General features: G+C 34.7%; 1 protein-coding gene across 1 annotated transcript in view; it reads left to right on the forward strand.

Annotated features, from left to right (window-relative positions):
• The window catches only part of LOC123708891, a 52,160-nt gene that overhangs the window by 11,690 nt on the left and 18,216 nt on the right, over nucleotides 1-22,254 (forward strand). Inside the window, exon 2 of the mRNA XM_045659891.1 lies at nucleotides 2,508-2,692. Coding sequence (XP_045515847.1) covers nucleotides 2,508-2,692 — 185 coding nt within the window. The remainder of the gene's footprint in view (nucleotides 1-2,507; nucleotides 2,693-22,254) is intronic.

Below are 22,254 nucleotides of genomic sequence, written 5' to 3' on the forward strand. Positions count from 1 at the left end.
GTGACTTAAGGCCTAATTATATCGCATGAAATTGTTTAGTATAAATTTCTATGGCATATAAATGATTATGATTATTAATCCATTTAGTAGTTTTTATTTGAGCCCTTGAAAGGTCGTTTAAACGACGACGACGAAAACGACTTGATAGTATAGTATAATTTGATCGTGTTTTGATGGTCACAAACAAATAGTACTCTGCTTACAAAGTTTCGTTTGAAGTTAGTGAAATCGTTCTTAGACAGTCTTCATGATAACCACCCCGTTATTATCATTCTTTTCAATACAATTAAAATTAGCTCGGAGCGTGTAAACTTTGTAACAAACTTAGAGCAAGATTCAAAGTCGTGAATTATCTAAGTGTTTGTCAAGAACTGTTTGTTTAAGAAGCGTACTAAAAATGAGATGAAAAATAAAGGTTATAGACGTCTTACATTATGGCCTAAAACAGAAGTGGTAATGAGCGGGCCATATAGCCAGATGCACAGATAAAAATTATATTTAAAGACAACTATATGGAATGGACAATGGGGCGCCCTGGAAAAATATGTAAAAAAAATGGGTGGATACAGAAGCATTAGCAGGAAGCGAATGGAGAAAGAAAGCCATGGATGGAGAAATTTGAAATAAGCTGGAGTAGGCCTTCACCCGTGAAGGGGTACTGAAAGAAAGGATAACACGTAAAAACAAACAAATTAAAACTAAGATTGGAAATAAACCGGATTTATTATTATTATCTCAAAGCGGATGGATTTGACATACATAGATAGATGGAAGTTAGAGTTCGCCAGCCTGATTCTCCAGAAATCAACGTGTCACCGAACCTTGCCTAAATAAAATGATAATTGAAATGTCTCCTCCGCTAAAGTATTTTATTATGCAGAAATTCGCTATAGACACGAGATATATTCAAATAAGTACCTGTTGCCTTGTATACGCTTATGGATTAACTAATATAATCTGTGGTTTATACCGGCTGTTACGTGCAACTTTCTGTTCTAGCGCTGCTATTTATAGAACCCGTATAATGAGGTAGATTTCAAACTGGTATTCGATAAATACAAGTAATCGCCCCTATGTTTATAAATGTTTAGTCAATGAAAGTTTCGTTATTGAGTTCAGATTCAATCTATTTATTGCCTACATGAGGATTGTTGGCCGTAGGTTCGATCCCCGGCCGTGCACCAATGGACTTTCTTTCTATGTGCGCGTTTAACATTCGCTCTAACGGTAAAGGATGATATCGCGTGGATACCAACTTGCCTTAGACCCAAAAGTCGACGGCATGTCAGGCGTATTAGATTGGTAAATAATCATAAAACAGATACAAATTACTGAGGGCCAGACCTAAAAAGTTTGAAGGGCCACTGATTTATTTACCTACACAAATTGTTATCGGTTTACGTGAATACTACACAATTAAGACAGTGTTTCGCTCATTCGATATGGGCATTGATAATAACGTATATTGGAAATCAATATGTAAAAGCTATGTTAACAAAAGACAATACTATGAAGAACGCCTAAATATGATTTTTTTACTTAGCCTACCCGTTCAGGAGCTGCATACCAGCATATTTTGATAGGCTAACCCTTAGAGGCTTCGCTTTACTGAAAAAACTTTACTTTTTCCTCCCAATAAAAGCTCTCAATAAGAGTTACAAATGCTCGAATTGGTCTAGACGTCTTGGACTTAGCAACATATTTTGCGATACATTTATACATATATATCTCTGTATGACGTTATTACTGGTTAACTAATATATGTATCCTATCTAACATGAAATACATTAATATTTTATTGAATATAGAAAAAGATTGTACCTAGTTTATTATTTATCGGGCTATAAATATAAACGATTCTTCCCAAAACGCGTTTATGCAGGAGCTGTATTGTGGTTCATGCCTCTTGTCCGTGACTCAAATATAAACGTTAAATGCGGGTCTATGTATATATAAAAATAAATTGCTATTCGTTTGTCTCGCTAAAACCAGCTTGTGGAAGTCCAGAGACGGTTTAAACGGGATATATATATATATATATTTATAAAGCAAAGATGAATACTAAAAGCGACAGTTGAATTTTCCAACAAAAACTGTTCCAAGCTGGGATATTTGATGTCTTTTGTCTTTTTAGAAATACAATATTATCACTTGATTGTTATAAATATAATACAGATATAACATAGGTGTAGAAGTCCGATCTCTGGTCTATTTTATAAATGTTGTATTGTGTTTTAACACAAATATATGTCGGTTCAACGAGTCATCTAGTTTTTAAATCCTATTTTTTTGTTATAACCATTTACTACTGTAAATGGTTATAACAAAAAAAGATAAGAAAAAAATAGGATAAAAACAAACAATACAAAATAACTGAAATTAGAAATAGTACTAAGGTATTTACGATAGGAATGCATGTAGGCTTATAGGTCTATAGGAACCTAAGCAAACCAAAATAAGACGCTTGATAAGGAGCGTGTAATACAGTAGACCATTTTATTCCACAGTGCACTCGTCGAGTCTGCTATGCGGTCGCGTAAAAGAGGTGGAATTGGGTGGCAACAGCGGCGCGGGCGCAGCGCTGGCGCTGACGCTTATCCGCCCGCCCACGCTCCCGTCAAATGCGCCCTGTCAGTTGCAACTGACTGCCCCCGATGCAGCTGCATTCACTGTGCGGCTAATTGATGTTAAGGTTCGTGCATTTTTTTAAATCTTCAAATATCAATTATATAGGGGTTATCAATTGCGGTTATGTATTATTTGTAGTATAAGTAATACATAGATTCGTACGTAGTAAATTGTTGACAGTTAACTTTCGCTGAGTGTTAAAATGCATGGAGACGTCGTATGTATTATTGTATTTCAGGCACGTGTGGTTAATCTAATCTAAATAATTTAACTTAATTATACAAGCCACAAATTACAACTTCATAAAAACAAGTAACATTCTATTCCCGAAATGATTCAAATAGAAAATTCCTAATCCCAATTGTAAATGAAAAAAGATACTTTGACAATTCACACAAATTGTTTAAAAATAAATTACATGTTTTAAGGTAATTTGTATGTACAATACTTATTTAGTATAGAAGTGTTGACTGCTTCCTCAGTGGCCATTTGCCAACGTTTGTTTGTTCTTTGTAACGTCATCGCCAGATATAGTGAAAAATTACTTTAATAGGCATTTAGTGGGATATCCAAAGGGGACCTATGGAAGTACAGAGTCGTCCGGCCCGTACGACGTCATATGTATGACGTATGTACGTATATAATATGATGTGGTATATATATATGTTAAAAGCAGTGTTGGCCTAGTGGCTTCAACGTGCGACTCTCATCCCTGAGGTCGTTAATATTCGCCGTTAAATGCGCACATAGAAAGTCCATTGACGCTCTCAATGCTAGGGCTCGCAAGTGCCGTCCTTTTAAGAATTTGGTACACTCTTTTCTTGAACAAGTGAGTCGAATTGTTTCGGAAATACTTCAGTGGGCAGCCGGTTCCACATGGTGGTGGTGAGCGGAAATCAATGGCACTACAACCAATTTAGGTCGGGGCCTCAGATTTCTGTATCCGTTTCATGATGATTTGTCAATCTAATAGGAAATTTGGTAATCTTGTGCCTGACACACGCCTCCTTACGATGTTTAAAAAATGTCTTAAAAACGCCTAGTTGTGGAACGACGGACGTCGCGGGGATACGGTTAGCTTTACATAACTACAATTTGTTCTTATATAACTACCACATACCGCTTTCTTATATACTATGTGTTTACATAGATACATATCTAAAACAACGTGAAATTTAAAGTTGAAATTTACAGTTTATTCCCAATTCCCAAGTAATTTCATTAATAACTGGACATTATTTTGCATTTAGTTAAAAACATGTAGTCGTTCAAACGTACAACATAAGACTCCTATTTAATTAGACTAACTCCGCTTATGGATTTGTTAATATTAAATTTATCGTAAGGACAGCGTACGTGACTGGCGCAACCATTATGCTGCCGCCTTCACCTAGTTGCCACAATGGCGAACCCATTGTGCAAGATTTACGTGAATTCCTTAACTCGTTATAAGAACCTTTATAAGCTTAGGTTTACGAATTACCTTTTAAATAGATAATGTTCCTCTTAAGACTTATGAATAACAAGGCCAGTTCGTATAATTATCAATATAGAAAAGCATATTCATTTTTGTATTAATGGAACTAAATATGAAGAAGACCAATTTGTCCGTATCGACACTAATGTTTGAAGAAAATGTCATTGGCGTAAGTCAAAAGTTAATACCGTATATGACGTATGATGTGGATCCACAATTGAGCGTTTCTTAAGGCAGTTTTTTCCACTGCCCACTGAAGTATTTCCGAACATATTCTCAAAACGTCAACGGACTTGCGAGCCATTGGACAATGTGAGTATCCATGGGCAACTTCAGATGGGCCTCCTACCCGTTTGTGTCCTGTTCTATAAAAAAATGACAACGCGTTTTAGACGAGGGATGCTGTTGACCAATCACGTATCAACGAATCGAAACGAATGTCTTTTGTTTTATATTCTATTCTATTCAAATGCCCCAACATAACTCTGAATTGGCGTATAATGTTAAAAACAAATTAATTAAAACCAACGGATGTATACAACCTTCTACCTGCGTCATATACAATTAATTTGGTACGTAAAAAACAATGCTTTTGAATTCTTGTTATCAAATTCTAAGATTTGGAACGGTTTATATTTTGTACATTATCCCTGAGTTATATCTTAATATAAATTACGCGTAACGTTGTTTGTCCGCTATAGACTCCTAAACTACCTTACCGATTGCAATCAAATTTGCAAAATTGAATTGTTTTTACTAACTTAAAAGATAGGATAGTTTACATATATATATAATTCTACTGTACGTGTTACTGGACTCCTCTTAAACGGCTGGACCGTTTTGAATTTTTATTTGTATGCGTTTGGGTGGAGCCCTGGATGGATTAGATTCACAAACCATTCCGGTACATGGCGCTGCAGTCGGTATTGTCATACCTTGTTTAATATCCTAATCGCTTGAAATATCATGCAAGACAAAGTCTGTCGGATACCCTAGTAAATTTATATAAATCACAAGACGGGACATGCCGTATTATTGCATCATACTGTTGTTTTTCGTGAAAATGTCCGCTAAAACAGTTTACACTAATAATACTCTTCAAGGTCGTTTTGTCATAAAATTATATAATGGACATAGTGCATTTGACTACATCTTATGTAGTTTATAAATATTTTTAAAAATATAACATACTAGCGGACCCGACAGACGTTGTCCTGTCCTAACTATGGATATTAATTACCAATTGATATAATAACTAAAGAATGTTTCAGAAACAAAGTGTTTATTATTCTAATGCTTTATGACAAACAACATTCTTTGTTTGTTTTTCTGGCGCGTATATAAATAGTTTCGTTGGTATTCCGACATATAGCTGGCCATGTGAAAAACATGGATTTTCAAGATAAATGTCACAAACAATTAGTGACTGTAATTATTTTATGTATTTTATCAATATAATAACTCCAATCGAAGCATTTATTTTAAACGATATTCATTTTTCTTACATCTTCTTTGACGATATTTGCAGCATAAAAATTTGAATTGTAAAGGCACTATGCATTGAAATAAAATTGCTATCGTAACAAAAGTATTCTTAAATTATGTAATATTCCGCGATTTTTTCTCCTGACAATAACAAACACAATAAAAAAAGAATTAACGTAATTTAGAGTAAAAAAAAACGAAGTTCATTTGTCACACTGAAGGCTGCAATTTCCGCGTACTAGACTATCTAGAGTTAGTAATTCTTATTGATTTGCTATTTAAAGAGTACCGAGAGTTTTTTTACGCCGGATTTTTCTTGTACCCTCTGTCTTTGCCGTTGTATAAATTTGTTTTCATTTGTTCAGCAATGAATCATTGGACCGGAAATAATTGATTTTCATCTGCGATTGTTTTTAAATCGATTTTTAATGTTATCGGACACGTCATGTGTGACATTAATTAGTACATATTAACAGGTTTATGAGTAATGTCTTAGTTGCTTCATAATTTTATTGTCTTTTCTTATCGGTAAATTCATTTTATACTGTTTTCTGTTACTGTCGGTATGTATGTGGGGTGTGCTCAAGATGTGTGTGATGGTGATATTCTTGATACTGCTTGAGCATATTCCGCGATAGCTTAAACAAGTCGAGGCTTAAATGTATGGCCGGGCTGCGCGATACAAAACTGGGTTTTTTTGAACAGTTGGTGTTGGTTGGAGGAAACAAAACACGATTACGAGTCTGGTAGATTTCTCTTTCTAATTGGTAAGTAGGCCTGTCGTGCCTGACAAAAGTCAGCCTGCCGTGCCTGACAAAAGTCATTGATTTGTTGAGTCTAAGGCCGGATAAATGGGCACATAGACAGTCCGCTGGTGCACTGCCGAAGTTCGAACCTACAACTTCAGGGATGAGAGACACTCGACTAGGCCTAACACTGTTCGTTTAAGAGTGCGACCAAAAGCGACCAGTAACTCAAGATGTTATATGTTATTGTAGATATATAGTTGTATGTTATCGCATTGCTATGTATGGTTTATAGTTATTTATTTTATGTTTATACGAAGAAGTTCTACGCAAATGGTATCTAGGAAAACAAGTTAATTGGTCTGCCATAAGTACATACAGTATAAATATAGTTGCTATCTCGTATTTGTATTCATAAGTATGCATTACCTGGAATTACGATAGGTATAAGTAAAAAACAGAGATTTTTAATATTTTTAATTCAAATCTTTTGTAATTGCCAATAAGATTACAAAGACAAAATATATTTCAGTCACGGATTATTAAAACGACGATCGAAAAGATTAACTCACGTCATACATCTTTATTTGGTCGAAACCCGGAAATTTAAAAATGTTAATTTCAAATCTTTTGTTATTCGATTTTTATCTTTGTTGATTCTATAACTCCTAACAATATATCTTTGATTCTTAGATAACTGCCGCAGGGTGATGCCCCTATGGGTCTTGCACAGACTACTCTTCGTATTCTGGAGAGGGCAACTCTGACTTTTAAATGCATCTGCGAGGCTACTAGCAATGTGTCTATGGGTGGAGATTTTACTTAATATCACGTGAACCTCGAAGTGGAAACGATGACTATGCCAAAATCAATACATAACGTACAGGAGACGGAGCACAAGTCCTTCTAAGATATAATTGAAGTTTTGTAAAATATAAGTAAATGTGAGGTCATAAAATAATATTACATAATAGAGAATACTTTTAAATATAAGTTATTTTCCATTGTACAATTTAATAGCAAATGACTTAATATGGAAAATAATAAAATCGTTATTGGTCTCCACTTAGAATACTGTCATTTGTCAAACGCCAGATGAATTTATTCGAAGAGATTTTTTTCATTTTAGAACCCATTGAACGTGATTCCTGCTCAGTATTCTATATAAGGTGGAAAAGTTTGTAGGCTAAAATAGATTTTTTAAATTTGATTGTTGATTTGATTTTTTAAATTGAATCGATTTGATTATTATTATTATTAAAAGCCTTCGAAAGCGACCATGTTTAAAGTACGATAGCATCAAAATAGGCTTCAGTAACGGCGATTACCTCATCATCAGCGTGAAATTTGTGTCCAGCGAGCATTGTCTTAGTTTTGAGAACGGGAAAAAGACGACGAAGAATATGACGAAATGCACGTGACTATGTTTAACTTATGTTCTATTTGCTTAAGGGTTTAAAACTTATTACATAATAAAAACTTGTGTAAAAGTTATTTTTAGTAAACAGAATTCCATTCCATATAAGTTGAAATCTAAGTTAGAACAGCGGTTACCTAATTTGGCCTCACGTTAACTGGTTTAGCAATGGCTGACTCAGAGATTAACGAACTAACGTACGTTCAGGAAATTACTAGAAATTTAATAATCTTAGAAAAAAAGATGAACAATATATATATATGTACGACTATGTATTTGCGTATTGTTTCCACGAGAATGTAAGTGCGTGCTCTTATTTCACCATGCCTCCTATGCCGATAGAGGATCTTTGACAATCTAAGACAAATTATGTCATGTGTAAGTTGGAACATGGTGTAATGGTTGCAGAACCTTACAAACGTTGTGTAAAACAAAACAAAACTTGGCGATTAAAAAGAGTGGTGGAGAGTTTATTACCAATTCTTTTCTTCCGTTCTCCGTTCCCCGTTCCCTTGATTTGAGAACTGGCATTAAATGTAAAATTAGAAGCGTTTAATGTATATTTCTTTTTTTGACGTTTTTAAGTGTATATTGTGTTACCTATATGAATAAATGATTTTTGATTTTGACTATGGAACACTGGAATAAAGGAAAACTGAAATGTAATATTAAACAAACAAAAATAATTACTTAATATTAAAAAAATATCTAAACATTTACTACTAAAAATGACCTCTCTACATCCTCTTTGGTGAGTTGGAAAACATCAACATCCTTATAATTAGCACTTAAAAGAAACAAATCTATTAGACAAATAACACGTTTGTGCGTAAATTTTGTTCCTACGTGTAAACCGTCAAAAACAAGTCAAATTATTTTTACATTCATTTAATAACAGTAGCTGTAATAAAGATAAGGCCAAGCTACTTCCGTTCATGATTAAATAAGTATTAACCTTGTCCTATTTTCTTTTTGCCCTTATAACCTGTTTGCGAGGAATGCCGGATCTAAATAGCCATGGGAAAAGTTTAAAACTTATACGGAATTACAGTAAAATCGCCACAGATAACGCTGTGATGTCATAATTCGTGGATCGTGCATTAACAAAACAGCCTTTTCAACGTAAGCGAGCATTTCATAGATTTTTACTTGACATTTAAAAAGGCAAGGGCGTTATAAATTCGAAGTATTCTTCGGGTCTGAGAAGTGGAGTAAAACTATAATGAGTACCCTAAAATCGGTAAAAAGACAAGTTGCGTTTGGTCAAGAGTGAGGGCAGGATGGAAGGGTCTGGAGGAGGCTTTTGTGAATCCTGAGTTTGTTTTTAATTGATGGAAAACTTGAAATTAAGCCTAATAAATAAATTGGGCCTCCGCCCATGAACCGGTTTGGACGATCAAAGAGTCCAATTTAGTTAAGTAAACCTTTAAAAAATATACTCTGGCTTAGAAAACCTTCGAGCACAAGGGTTTCCTAACGAAACCGCTACATAAAACAGCCTTACATGATCTTCACAATTCGTATATAAGTTATCATTTAATACATTTATTTATACAATTATTTTTATTAAAATTTATTTTGGAGTCGACTCTATTTATTTAAAGGAATTTATTTCGGCGGTCCATTGATTCTTAAATAATCACAGATAAATGAGATATTCTGTTAGCATACTAATGAGAACTCAAATATATAACAAATAGCGACATTTGAAGGTCATAAAGCAATAGAGCTTGTCTGCGCTAAACGAATTTTAACGGAGCTGTCAGGTTTAAAATATACTTGTCTAGTGTCAATAGTCACAGGATAATTTTAAAACGTTTGGTTTTGTAAACTTCGCGCCCTTAAGTAATATACTATAAATACTTTAGGACTTCATTTACTCACAAATTACTACTAAGGAGGGACTCCTATAACACGGTAGATTGGAAACGCGTTGTAGCAGTATTCACGTATAACGCGCTTGTATGACCCCATATAACGCGTTATCCTCAAATGAATCAAGTTCAAATTTAGTCGTTAAAGGCGATTTAAATTGAATTGAGAAAATCCTATGTTATGAACGAAATAAGTGCGTACTTATAAATGTCACAGTACAGTAATATAACGTGTGAAATCCACGCGTTATAATCCACCCGTGTTATACGAAGGACAGCGATATCAAAATACGTTGTAAGAGTGCCGTGTTATAAGGGGTTTACTGTTTAGTTTGACTGAAGAACCTAGTTGCATAGAAAGAAATGTATTTTCTTTGTATTGAAATATTCGCTAAGAAACTCGCTAGTATAGGGATTTTTTTTATTAAGAGTCATATAGATGAAAATATAGAAATAAGAAAGAAAATGTTCTACACTATGTTATCTCCTATGTTATATCCTATACCACTATGTTAAAATTTCTTTAATTGTAACGCTATTTAATAACAATATCGACACATAATGATATATTTCAAGTATTATGCCATAATAAGTAGCCGTAGATCCTGTATCGAAACAAACAAGAAGATAAATTTTGGGCCGTCACTATTTTCTCAAAAAGTTTTTCTTCTAAAATTTCGCATTAATCGCAGAAATTATAATTGTATTAAAAAAAGGCCTTATATAGATTGAACTGTTAATCTTTAAGTGGCATAACGTGTTCTCTGACCTAGGCGTTGTTTTTGAATTTTGCCTTGGGTATTTTATGCTACCTGCCAAAAACTCATTGGCAAAACGAAGTTGTACTTGCTGAAAACAATTGAATGCAGCAGCGAGGTTTGCCCAATTGTCTAGTCACGGGAATGGACCCTTTTCAATTTCGTCCAACAACTATTTACCACCCTAATCGTGTCTCAAGCAATTAGGAGTCTAAATGAATTCAGTTTGTACGGATACGACTTTCCATTCAGTGACCAACCCTTATAGGGACGTAACATTACTCCAACGGAATTTACCGCGGGACAATTAGATCTAATCTATTTATTAAACTTCACGACATCATATATAATATGTTATAAGCTATGTATTATAAAATATATGACAATAATGGTAAACATAAATGTTACACGAACAACAACTTCCAATTTTACTAGTAATTATTTGCTTCAAAATGCGAATTAGGTTTCAGATAGGCATTTTTTTAAACCACAACCGAATATATCCAACTCTGGATAAGTCAGTTCTGGCCTTTAGGCGATTCACCATCCCGTGACGGCCCAAGCTGAGGTCCGAGTCACACAAAAGACGTCCTTGTGCTAGTCGCGGGAAAACGCCCATTCCGATCCAGCTACGCTTGCTAAAACAGCCCGAACTGTGCTGAATTGGATAAGTAGGGTTTAATCTTTTATATTCGCGAAGAATTCGAACGAGAGCTGCCTCTTAGGTTGGTTTTTGCAGACGGTTTTTGGATAATTCTGCTGATTTTGAACCTTAGAAATGCATAAGGGACAACAATGTTCTGTATGCTAATCAATCTATAATATAACTTAGGTACGGTCACAAATCTTTCTCTTTTCATCTCCGAAAAGCATACCAGGAGAAAGATCTTGATATGGCAATGTTAATATATATAATTCAGGGCAAAGTGCGGTCGGATGACGTTGGTTCAAAGTCTGTTAGAAGTTTTGGTACTATATTTTTCTTCACTGTACAAAATTAGTAGTAGTAGTAATGGAAAACGTTCAGCGAAGGTTGTCATTGAAAAATCACGTTATAGCATAAAGTTAAGTGCTTTAATTATTCCGGGAAAATAGATTTTTATTGTCATGTATTATTTTAACATAGATTAGTCTGATTTTTTACTTTTTATTCCAATGTTAAATTGAAAATGCTTCTGTTTGTTTATTCAGATTATTTTTAGCTTTTGCTAAACCAATTAAGATTGTCGTGGAAAGTCAACTTAATTAAACATTTGCGCCAATTTTGAGTAATTTTGGTATTTTTAGAATATATGTAGGGAAAACGAATATATTCCATTCCAACGATGCAGACGTAAGCAATAGGTTTTATCGCTTATTTCGTAACACTAGGAAATGTATGCTAACACAATATTATGAAACTGATTTAAATTTTCCACGAAATCGTAGGTTTGTTACTTCAAAAGGTTTAGTTATACAGGGTGTTGATTTATTATTCATTTTTACGAAACAGTATTGGTACCAGCTCTTAAAGCTTACAGACATGATTGAGAATCTTATCTTAGGTTTTAAATGAAAAAGAGAAATTAAACATCAATAGTGGCTTCAGCGTGCGATTCATGATCCTTGAGGTTTTAGGTTCAATCCTTAGCTGTGCACCAAAAGACTCTATGTCATACTTGTCATATAACATTTGCTCGAACGGTAATGGAAAACACAGTAAGGAAACCGGCATGCGTTAGACCCAAAACGTCGACGGTAGGTGTCAGGCACAGGAGCCTGATCACCTATTTGCCTATTAGATTGATGATTAAACTGGTACAGAAATCTGAGGCCTAGACATAATGTTGTAGCGCCACTGAATTATTTTTATTTCATTAATAGTGATAATGGATTTCTATATTAAACGCGTTTGTAATGGCGAAAACCTAACTGATGTCCCATTCCTGTCTACATCGAAAGCCCTGTTTAAACAGCCTATATATAGGCAAACCGTTAAGGCTTCTTCGGAGAAATGGAGGCGCTAGACTTTATATGGCATCGGTATAATTTGTAGCAATTCCTATAGATTTCTGGAAGGACACGTACGTACACAAAGGCGTTGTGCCTGAGTCAAGTCCTTGGTGTGTTTTAGCGGAGTGTCTTCAATTGGTTACTATATATCTTCAATTATAATAACGTCTTTATTCCTCTCCGTTAAGGTCTATTTTCCAATGCACTATTGTAGACTAGTCAATGTTAACTTTGCAATGTGACTATATGATTTTATAACAGGAGTCGGGCTCTTGGGCCGTGGGGTACAAGTGCACTGCCACTATTAAAAGATGGCTGATAGAAGTTGGCGCCTGGTAGATAGCACCGGTGACCTCCAGCTCTGCTTTCCTCGCTCAATAAGTAAAAAAAGTCCATCACTGACGAGCCCTCTGGCATTGAGAGTGTCCATGAGCGGTATAACATCAGATGGGCCTCCTGCCTGTTTGACCCTTGTTCTATAAGAAAAATGCTGCCAGCCTTAGAGATACACTGCCACAGGAACCAAACCCTTTAAATCTGTTTTATTATCCCTTTATTAATTATTATTTAGTAATAATAATTATGTAGGTTAAGAATATTGTAAAAAAACACATATTTGTGTGTTTTAAATAAATAACTTCGAGTTATTGCGTTTAAATTCGATACGAAATACCAATAGTGATTGAAACAACTCGTTTTAAAATCAAGAAAAACTTGATCAAACTTTCAAAACACAAGGTGACACACATTGACATTTTTGCAAGTATATATTTAATATCAAACCAATTCCTTTATTTGAAGAAAATAAGCCAAAAATAGAAGATATTTTAGAGGTTTCATATGTAATCCAATGTGATACGTTATATAAATTGTAAATCAATTGAAAGTTTATATAACATATACAGTATACTATATAGATACTACTTGCCTGAGAGAGACAACAATCATGGTCAGCGACAAAGTGCCAAATTAAGTTTCATTTATTTTATTAACGTACACCACCTGAAATGTATTGATATACATTTTCTACTGTACTGTATATAATACAATCGGTCTATACTAAAATACATCAGCGATTAAGTGAGAGATCTGGGGTTGACCATAGAATGGCAGGTGGTTCAAGGCTGGGGTCTAGAGTGTGAAGGGCTGAGGTGTTTTTAATGGGTCTGGCTACTCCTGTGAAGAGCAGAGGGCTTTAAGTCTACATCCAGCCCCACAGTTGCAGATAGGCGCTTAATATTTTTTAAAAGTAATTACTTAAAAATTAATAAAAAGAAAATTAAAACAAATTCAAAAAGTGTCGTTCCTGTTGCAGCATTTCCTCGCTGTATTACGATACTTATTCGTTGAGGGAGGAAAGAACAAGATCTGTGCACTTGAATCCCACGGAAATGTCCATTAGGGAACAAAATCGAAGTTAGAGGATAGACTCTTCTATTTGAGCTCATTATCATTTGCCTGCGCTGCGCTTCTAATAAAATATATATTTTTTGTAATTCTTCAGATTGTATATATATAAAAAATGTATTGCAAAAAATGTTACTAAGCGGATAACTCGAAGACGGCTGGACCAAGTCGAGGAATTTTATTAATCCCTTAAACTCTGAGAAAGGTTTTCATGGATAGAAAAATTCAAAACATTAACTTTACTTAGTACTTAGAATTTTATTCCGGAAAAACGAAGAGTTTTTTTGTGGTAGCAAGGTAGGCTAAGTAAAAAAATATGTTTATTATCATCGGTATGTATCACGTTAAAAATACTTGTTAAATTAGATTAATCGTAACAAATTGATCCATTGTTAATAATTTTCCTCTCACGTTATTGAATATTTAATATGTAATAGTACGTGACCTTGCTTTGTTAGTTAACATAACGAGCTGTATCTTTATTACTTTGTAAGAATGCGATTTGTTTATCGGACTTCGCACTTCTCTTAACTACGGTGGGACTCTATTAATACCTGTCTCATCATACGTCGAGGCAGAATACGAAATTCTACACGTATCACCTCGACGTCCATCGTTCCACAACTGAGCGTGTTTAAGGCAGCTTTTACGGAACACCACCGAAGTATTTCCGAAGTCAAAATTGCTTAGGAGTAGTACTCACGCTGGAACATGAATGAAACTGTATGGATATGAATAAAAAGCTCAAAGCTTTTTTTGGGTTTTTGTTTATCTACTACTAATGAGGACTACGTATCTGTATAATTCAAGAAATAGTAATACTAATAATAATAATAACGGCCTTTAATTCAGATACTTTTACATTGAAACACGTTTATATTTCTATCTTCTTTTACGAATCTGGGCGCCCTTTGGGAAAGGATTCCTCCAAAGCCTGCCATTCCTCTCTGCCTTGTACCACCAGCTGTGTCTTTAATTTGGTCTAAGAACATTCTAAGTTTATTACTCTTTTTCGTTTGCTGTACCTTCGGCAACAGTTTAGTACTTTTGATCGTTATTGTATCAGATTTTTTTACTTGAATTTGTTATCAATGAGAGTGTATAATTTCTTTTATTATATTATATTTCGATACGGGGCGATACTTTCAGATAACCTCAGTAGATAAGTATTCCTGATAAGTATTTTATTCCTTGAACTCAACTGAGATTGTTGAACTTACCTTTATTTGGTTAGATCTTATGCTATCATATTTTCCTGCTCATAAGACAGCTGAATTATAAAATAAAATTAGTACATGACGTCCGACGTAGTGAAGGCTTTCTTTAAATTCTTCCACTTGACTCTTTTCTTCGCCACTTTTTTCCAATCTATCCGCGCTATCTTTTTTATTTCATCCCAGCTTTTGGATCTCTCTTTTTTCTTCCCACTGGGGCATTCCAAGGCTTTTTGACTCATCTCACTCTGTTATTAATTTTTCGGAAGATTTAATAGGTTGAATTTATTGTTAAAGAAAATATATAACACAGCACAATCACTTTTAAAGTTCACAGTTCGTTTCACAAATATATTAATTAGTTAATTATGTAAAAATTATATATAACGTTCTGAATCGTACGTATTTTTGAATCTCCGCCTAAGCGGCTGGAACAGTTCAATTTTTAACCGATTTAAAACACCACGACGGAGAAAGTTTTTATATTATATTATCTTCATTATGTTCCTATACATAGTTGATGAGGTGTCATATGACTCGAATTTGTTTATAATATGGGTAATTTTAAATGACTTACTGTTTAAATGTGATAATCCTTATGACGATAATGACGAAATTATGTATTTTTTGGTTTAAATGAAAAAATACCTTTATTTGAACGTCAAAAAGTAATAAAAACGTTTTTTTTTCAATTTCAAAAATAAATTTCTCTTCTGTTACCTTACTGAAATAAAATATGTATTTTACCCTCAAAGATTAAAGAATCTCTTGGAAAGATTCATTGTTGAGAAAATAAAATTTTAGCTGTGTAAAATGCTCATCTATGAATTTCCGAACCGATACTTAGGGAGACTTAGATTCTAAAAAAGCCGGCTACGCATTCGCGAGGCTTCAAGCACAGTTTACTGTACCTGTACCTCCTCTTAACTTTGGGTGAGCGTTTTACTAAAAATAGAAAATTTTTGCTGTGTTAAATGCCCAACGATAATTCTGAACCAAAACTACTTAGGGTGACTTAGCTTCCTAATAGGCCTGCAACGCATTCGCGAGGCTTATTGCACAGTAAGGTATAAAGTGAGGCTTTAAGCCTGTTTGGGAGTTTTATGGACAAAGAGTACTATTGTTAACTAATATTTATATTTCATCAGCATTACGTCAATATTCTAACACGCAATATATCACTAATTACAAAAATACATAGAATTCTTATGATATTATATACTAACAATAAATGATTGATTGTAACACAATTTTCCTGTAATTTTTATGAATATTCAAATAATAATTGTTACTAGAAATCTAAAGATATCATTTTTATCACGTCATATTTTTAATTAAGTAAGTAAGTAAGTCTAGTGGCTTCATCGCCTCTCATCCTGAGGTCTTATGTTCCATCGGCTGTGCACCAATGGACTTTCTTTCTTTGTACGCATTTAACATTCGCTCGAAACTTGCCTTAGACCCAAACAGTTGACGTCCGATCACCTATTTGCCTAATAGATTGACAAATAATCATGAAACAGATTCAGAAATCTGAGATCTAAAAAAGGTTCTAGCGCCACGGATTTACGTGTGACTCACCTCTGAGGTCGTAGGTTCGATTTCACCAATAGACTATCTGTCTATGTACGCATTTAACATTCACTCGAACGGTGAAGTAAAACATCGTGAGAAACCGACTTGCATTAGACCCAAAAAGTCGACAGCGTCACACAGGGGGCTGATCACCTACTCGCCTATTAGATTGACAAATAATCATATAACATATTCCCAAATCTGAGGGCCAGACGTCACACCGGCACCACCACTTATTTTATACGTAGTTGCATAAATTAAGTTCATGTTATTCCACGCCAAGGAGTTCTGCGTACAAAAAATTAGCTCAAGCCAAACAAATTCCAGAGTTGAATACAACTTTAAATGGATCCGAGAAGCCAGAGAAGTTGCCACACTGGTTCCAAGGTCCAAAAATAGCTTGCAAATGTTAACGGTGTAATCATTTCTCTTTTCTCTCTTATGCAATTTTGCACTTAAGTGAAATAAAAATAAAACACAATTTCCAATAAACTAGTCCTCGGAGAATGCCATTTCAGTAATTAATGTAATTGGACTTAGCTAATAATAACTTTGAAAGTAAAACGAATGTCTATAATGTTTAGTAGACCATATATTTTTATAGGTTTGGAACATAATGAATATTATATAGTACGTTGTGGATCAAAAGTCAAAAATACAATAATTTATTCATATAGGTAACACAATGTACACTTATGAACGTCAAAACAAAAGAAATATACATTAAATGATTTTAATTTTACATTTACTGCCACTTCTCAAATCAGGGGCGTAGAACGGAAGAGAAGAACTGGCAATAAACTCTCCGCCATTTTTTTCATTGTAAATACGAACCAATTCGACTTAGGGTCCTTAAAAAAAAGAGCGTTCCTAAAACCCGGCAGCGGCTTGGGAGCCTTCTGGCTAGATGGTATTGCTTAACATCAGGTGAGGCTCTTACCAGTGTCCTGTACAAGATTTGAAAGAAACTTGACGTTTGTCTACTGTCAGCTTGGTAAGTCATAGTCAGCGTGGGAATGGGTGCAACGCCATGTTGCATAGAAGCCTTTTGGATTATAAAATTGTTCAATATTATTAAAGCACCTTGAGTTAGTCACTAATGAAATTCAAAATGGTTTTTTTAAACTTGCGCAATTGTATTCGATGATTTTCGAGAAATGATGAGTTGTGGGAAACGGGATGACCTCAAGATCTGTGTGAAGGATTGTTTGGTAACATCTTAGTCATTCAGTTTACTTTAACTTGAACTTGGTTCATCTTAATGATCGCGTATATATATAATATAAAATTGTCAGAGTCACAAACTGATATAAGTTTGTGACTCTCACCCCTGAGGTCGTAGGTTCGATCCCCGGCTGTGGACCAATGGACTATCTTTCTATGTGACCATTCAATATTCGCTGGAACGGTGAAGGAAACCTGCCTTGGACCCAAACAGTCGACGGCGTATCTCAGTCACAGCCGGCTGATCACCTACTTACCTATTAGATTGACAAATGATCATGAAACAGATAATCAGAAATCAATCTCCAGCGATTTATATTATTTCTTTATATTTGTAAAATACTAAAAGAAAAACGTAAGGATTCTGGCAGCACCTCGTAGTACTGCGATACACAAGTTGAAGAACTTGATTGACTATATATAATAAAAACAATGTCAGATCTCTTCCGCAATTTATGTCATTCATGAACTGAATATAAAACACATACAGCCAGAATATTAAGTATTTTGTAACGTTTGCATAACCACTAAATAGTGCACAATGATAACCATTCATGTGTGGCGTGCGCTTGCGCAAGGCATCAAGGATTTTTCGAATTGGTCTTTACGACTACTACTAATTATCGACATATGAAAAAAACAGGTTTACCTTGTTTTAACTGAGTAACTAAAGCTACTGCTGCCCTAAACTGCTTAAAAGCTTAAATGGAGATGAGCAGGGCATGTGGGAAAACTGTCAGATCAGCGATGGATCATAAGACCCTATTGGGAAAGGAAGATCGCTCACGAAATGGGCGGATGACTATCAAAACGACTGCCTCGAGTTTGATGCAACTAACCCATGACAGAGATACCTGGAGATCCTCCACCTGCGGAGGTGTTCTTCCAAAATAATTGGGAAATAGGTATTGCTTAATATACATACAGTTATTAACATTTTAAATTAGTACCCTCTTTTACAATTTCATAAATAATTAATACATAATTGTTAATTGTTCGTATGGAGAAAGAAAAATAATAGAAAACAGAGTATTTTAATTACTCGAGGTCAAACGACATAAGGAAAATATAAATTTCAATATTACGTAGCAACTGCATCTCATGACCGCAGACCGCAGTGACGTAAAAATAATCTCATGATTTGATTGATTTAATCACGAGACTCTTCTCGGTATGTGACGCATTAGGTATGTGTGATACATTTCAGACAGACTTCTTATGAAATAATACCGTATATGTAAAAGAGATGCGTACAAAATACGCAGTGAAACGATCTATCACGTAAACGATGACGACAGCATGGTCCAATTTATACTATTCGAGTGGTTGGGACATGTGCACCGGATGCCGAATTCATTGAGGGCAAAAGAAAACCCAGTAGAGCGAGGCTGCGGTGGTGGGATGGACAATGATGATGATGTGCTCGGCTAGACATTTTTATTAGCATTCTGATCTCTCTAATGACAATACTTTGGTGCAATCTTCTCTGTAACTTTCAATATGACATGCGATCCTGATGTTTTTGTATGCAGTTCAATGTTGCTCCCTTGGGATAGGATGGAACAAAAACTTTTGTTTGGGAATTCTATAAGTCACAGAGTACCCAGAGGCATTACATGGGCCATGCCCTCAAACTTCTGTATCTGTTACATGATCATTTATTTTTCTTAATGCGCAATGAGTTAGGCCTTCTGTGTCTTATTACACAACAGTGTTGGCCTAGTAGATGCTCTTCTCTCTTTTGAGTGTTTTCTAATCACGTCTTTCGCACCAGTGGTATTTCGGTCTACATTTAAAGAAAAAAGTAATGATCGCGTTGCAATTAATCAAACAAGTAGTATAGGACATCAGTTTGCGTGAATGTATGTGTATGGGTGTCTGTGTGTATAGTACACTCTGTATTAGAGTTTCTTACGCAAAATCTAATCTTTAACCTCAGAGGAACTTGGTCACAAAGGCCTTCAGTTATTACGTATATACTGACATAATGATCGCTATTTTATCATGTCATTAAAATAATAGCATAGCTATGCTATGTCCTCGCAACACTGCATTTTACTATACGTAAGACCTGGCGTGACCTGGTTGGAGCCGCTGAGGGATTTATGATGGTTAAATAATTTATTATTTTGAATCATGAATTCCATAAATGTCATTAACTTTGCGTTACTATGTTTGTTTATTTGGTTTGAAGGCCTAGATCCGTCCATGCCATGCCTGTATTCTTCTTTAGCTGAGAATCTAACCCCGTCATTTATAATATTCACTATTATTATTATTCCTTAAATAGGAAACTTAGATTTAATGAAATTTAATTCCAACATTTTCATCTACTGTGTACTGTTTTTCGCACGTATTTGTAAAGTCACGTGCAGATTCAAGGCTCCACTGTTCATATGCAAATTCTTTACTAATTATAGTCAAAAGAAACGTAGAGAAAACCAATTTCATTTCAGTCGAAATCCTAGTTACTGCTGTATTTAATAATAAATAAAAAATCAATAAATTAATTCTGTTTCCCATTTACTTTCACATGTGTGGCGATCAACATGACTACGATGACGTAACCTAAAACCCGCTAGCGAAGTTCTTCATCTAAGGATATATTGAACTTTTCGGAACTGGTCCTGGTACTCCTTCCCCTCAAACTATACCCAAGGAAAGATAAAAAATCGCCTTCACCAGGCGTGGACCTTTACTTTGCACTTCGCTCAGTGAGCTTCGATCCTGCCCTTCAGGCGATTGTCCACCCACGACCGGCCAATTCGAGGTCCGAGTCTCGCAGGAACGTTACGTTGAGTTAACTTCTAAATAGGTCTACGCATGTCATGGCATGCATCTGGTAATGTAAGTGTCCATAAGCGGCGGTCTCACTTAGGGTGCCCCTCCTGCCCGTTTAGCGTTTTTTATTTTTAAATAACAGGTATAAAAAATATGAGCAGCCTTCTGTGCCCGAGACTAAGTGTTAAGAACGTTCGTCGGAAGTGGGCTAATAGTTATTTATATTTAAGATTAGATTAACTTATTTCGGTTTTTGTCAAGCTAGGGTTTATTTTAATGCGTCATAATTTGATTATAAGTAAATCAATTAACTTGTTCGCCTTGTGTTGGTTGAAATGAATCAAGCGTGAACACCTGAAAAAACATGTAACACGGAACAATGGTTGTCTTAACTATATTGTACAGGCTAGTAGTAAAGTGTATAGTAGTTATATAGGGCTACTTAGATTTCCTTGCCGAAAACATTTTATAACATTTATTTATCGAATTGTTTAAAATAAAAGCGTTAAAAGGCTCTCTTACACATATTAGAGGAGTTCTAAATAAAACATTTTTAAAGGCTTCGTTTAAGTCAGTTCCGTGCGCCTGCCAAATATCAACAACTTTCACTAGTATATGATTTAACTATTATAAAACAGTTATACGTTTCGTTTAATTTTAAGAAAATTCTTTTGAACGATGGACAATTTAGATAATAGATAATTAGCCTTTGGCGAACACGTCTCCAAGACTTCATATTATACTCACTAATGTTTTAACCTAAAATGTAAAGTCCCAAGTCATTAAGGTTTGCATTTAATCTAATCAAAGTTAAATGCGTAAAAACTCATTTTAGTTCATGCTCCCGTCTGTTTTGCGATCATATTAATTAGAACAATAAACAAAAACATTATTTTAGATATGCCTGCAGGCAATACATCAAAGCCTACATATTATTCTGTAGGTGTCCTATAAATTTCATTAAAAGTTTCTCTCTAGTTTATATAAAAAAAATAAAAAAAATATTTAATTGTACAGAAAGTTGTACATTCAGATTGATTAATTAAACAAAAATGTACAATCAGCCATATAAAATAGACATGCAAGTGTCATATTAATTATCATAATGTAATAAAAGGAACAGTTAAGTTATGTATAAAGGTTTTAAAACTTCATCATCATCATCTTCATCAGGTTTATTTGGTCCATTTCTGGACGTAGGTCTACTCCATTTTCTTTAATATCGCCCTTACGTTGATCTCTCTGGATCCACTGGGAGCCACCCTCCTTTATAATGTCGTCAATCACTGGGCGGCCGCGCGGTCTCCATTCAAGAAGCCTGCGGGTCTATCAGTTCTTGTACATGCGTGCTATGTATGTAAGAAAATATTATAAATTGTTGTCTATGGTAGTTTTCTTTTACGTCAGTATTATAACATTAGAACGTAGTTATTATATCATTGTTGGGATTTGGAATACAATAAACAAAGGTACAAAAAGTGGCAAAAAATCCGTTCCACTCACGGTCGTCCAATTTATAAAACCGGTTCTTGAGTTGTGGGTGGGTTCCTTCGAAAACAGCGATCTTCTGTAACTTTATTTAAATTTTAATGATATATTCATCGGATAGTAATGGTGTTTAGAAGAATATCTATATGTTTTTAGTTATTCCAAGATTCCAAGTTGAACCAAGGATT

The sequence above is a fragment of the Pieris brassicae genome, chromosome 1, assembly GCF_905147105.1.
Source record: "Pieris brassicae chromosome 1, ilPieBrab1.1, whole genome shotgun sequence".
Taxonomy (NCBI): Eukaryota; Metazoa; Arthropoda; class Insecta; order Lepidoptera; family Pieridae; genus Pieris; species Pieris brassicae.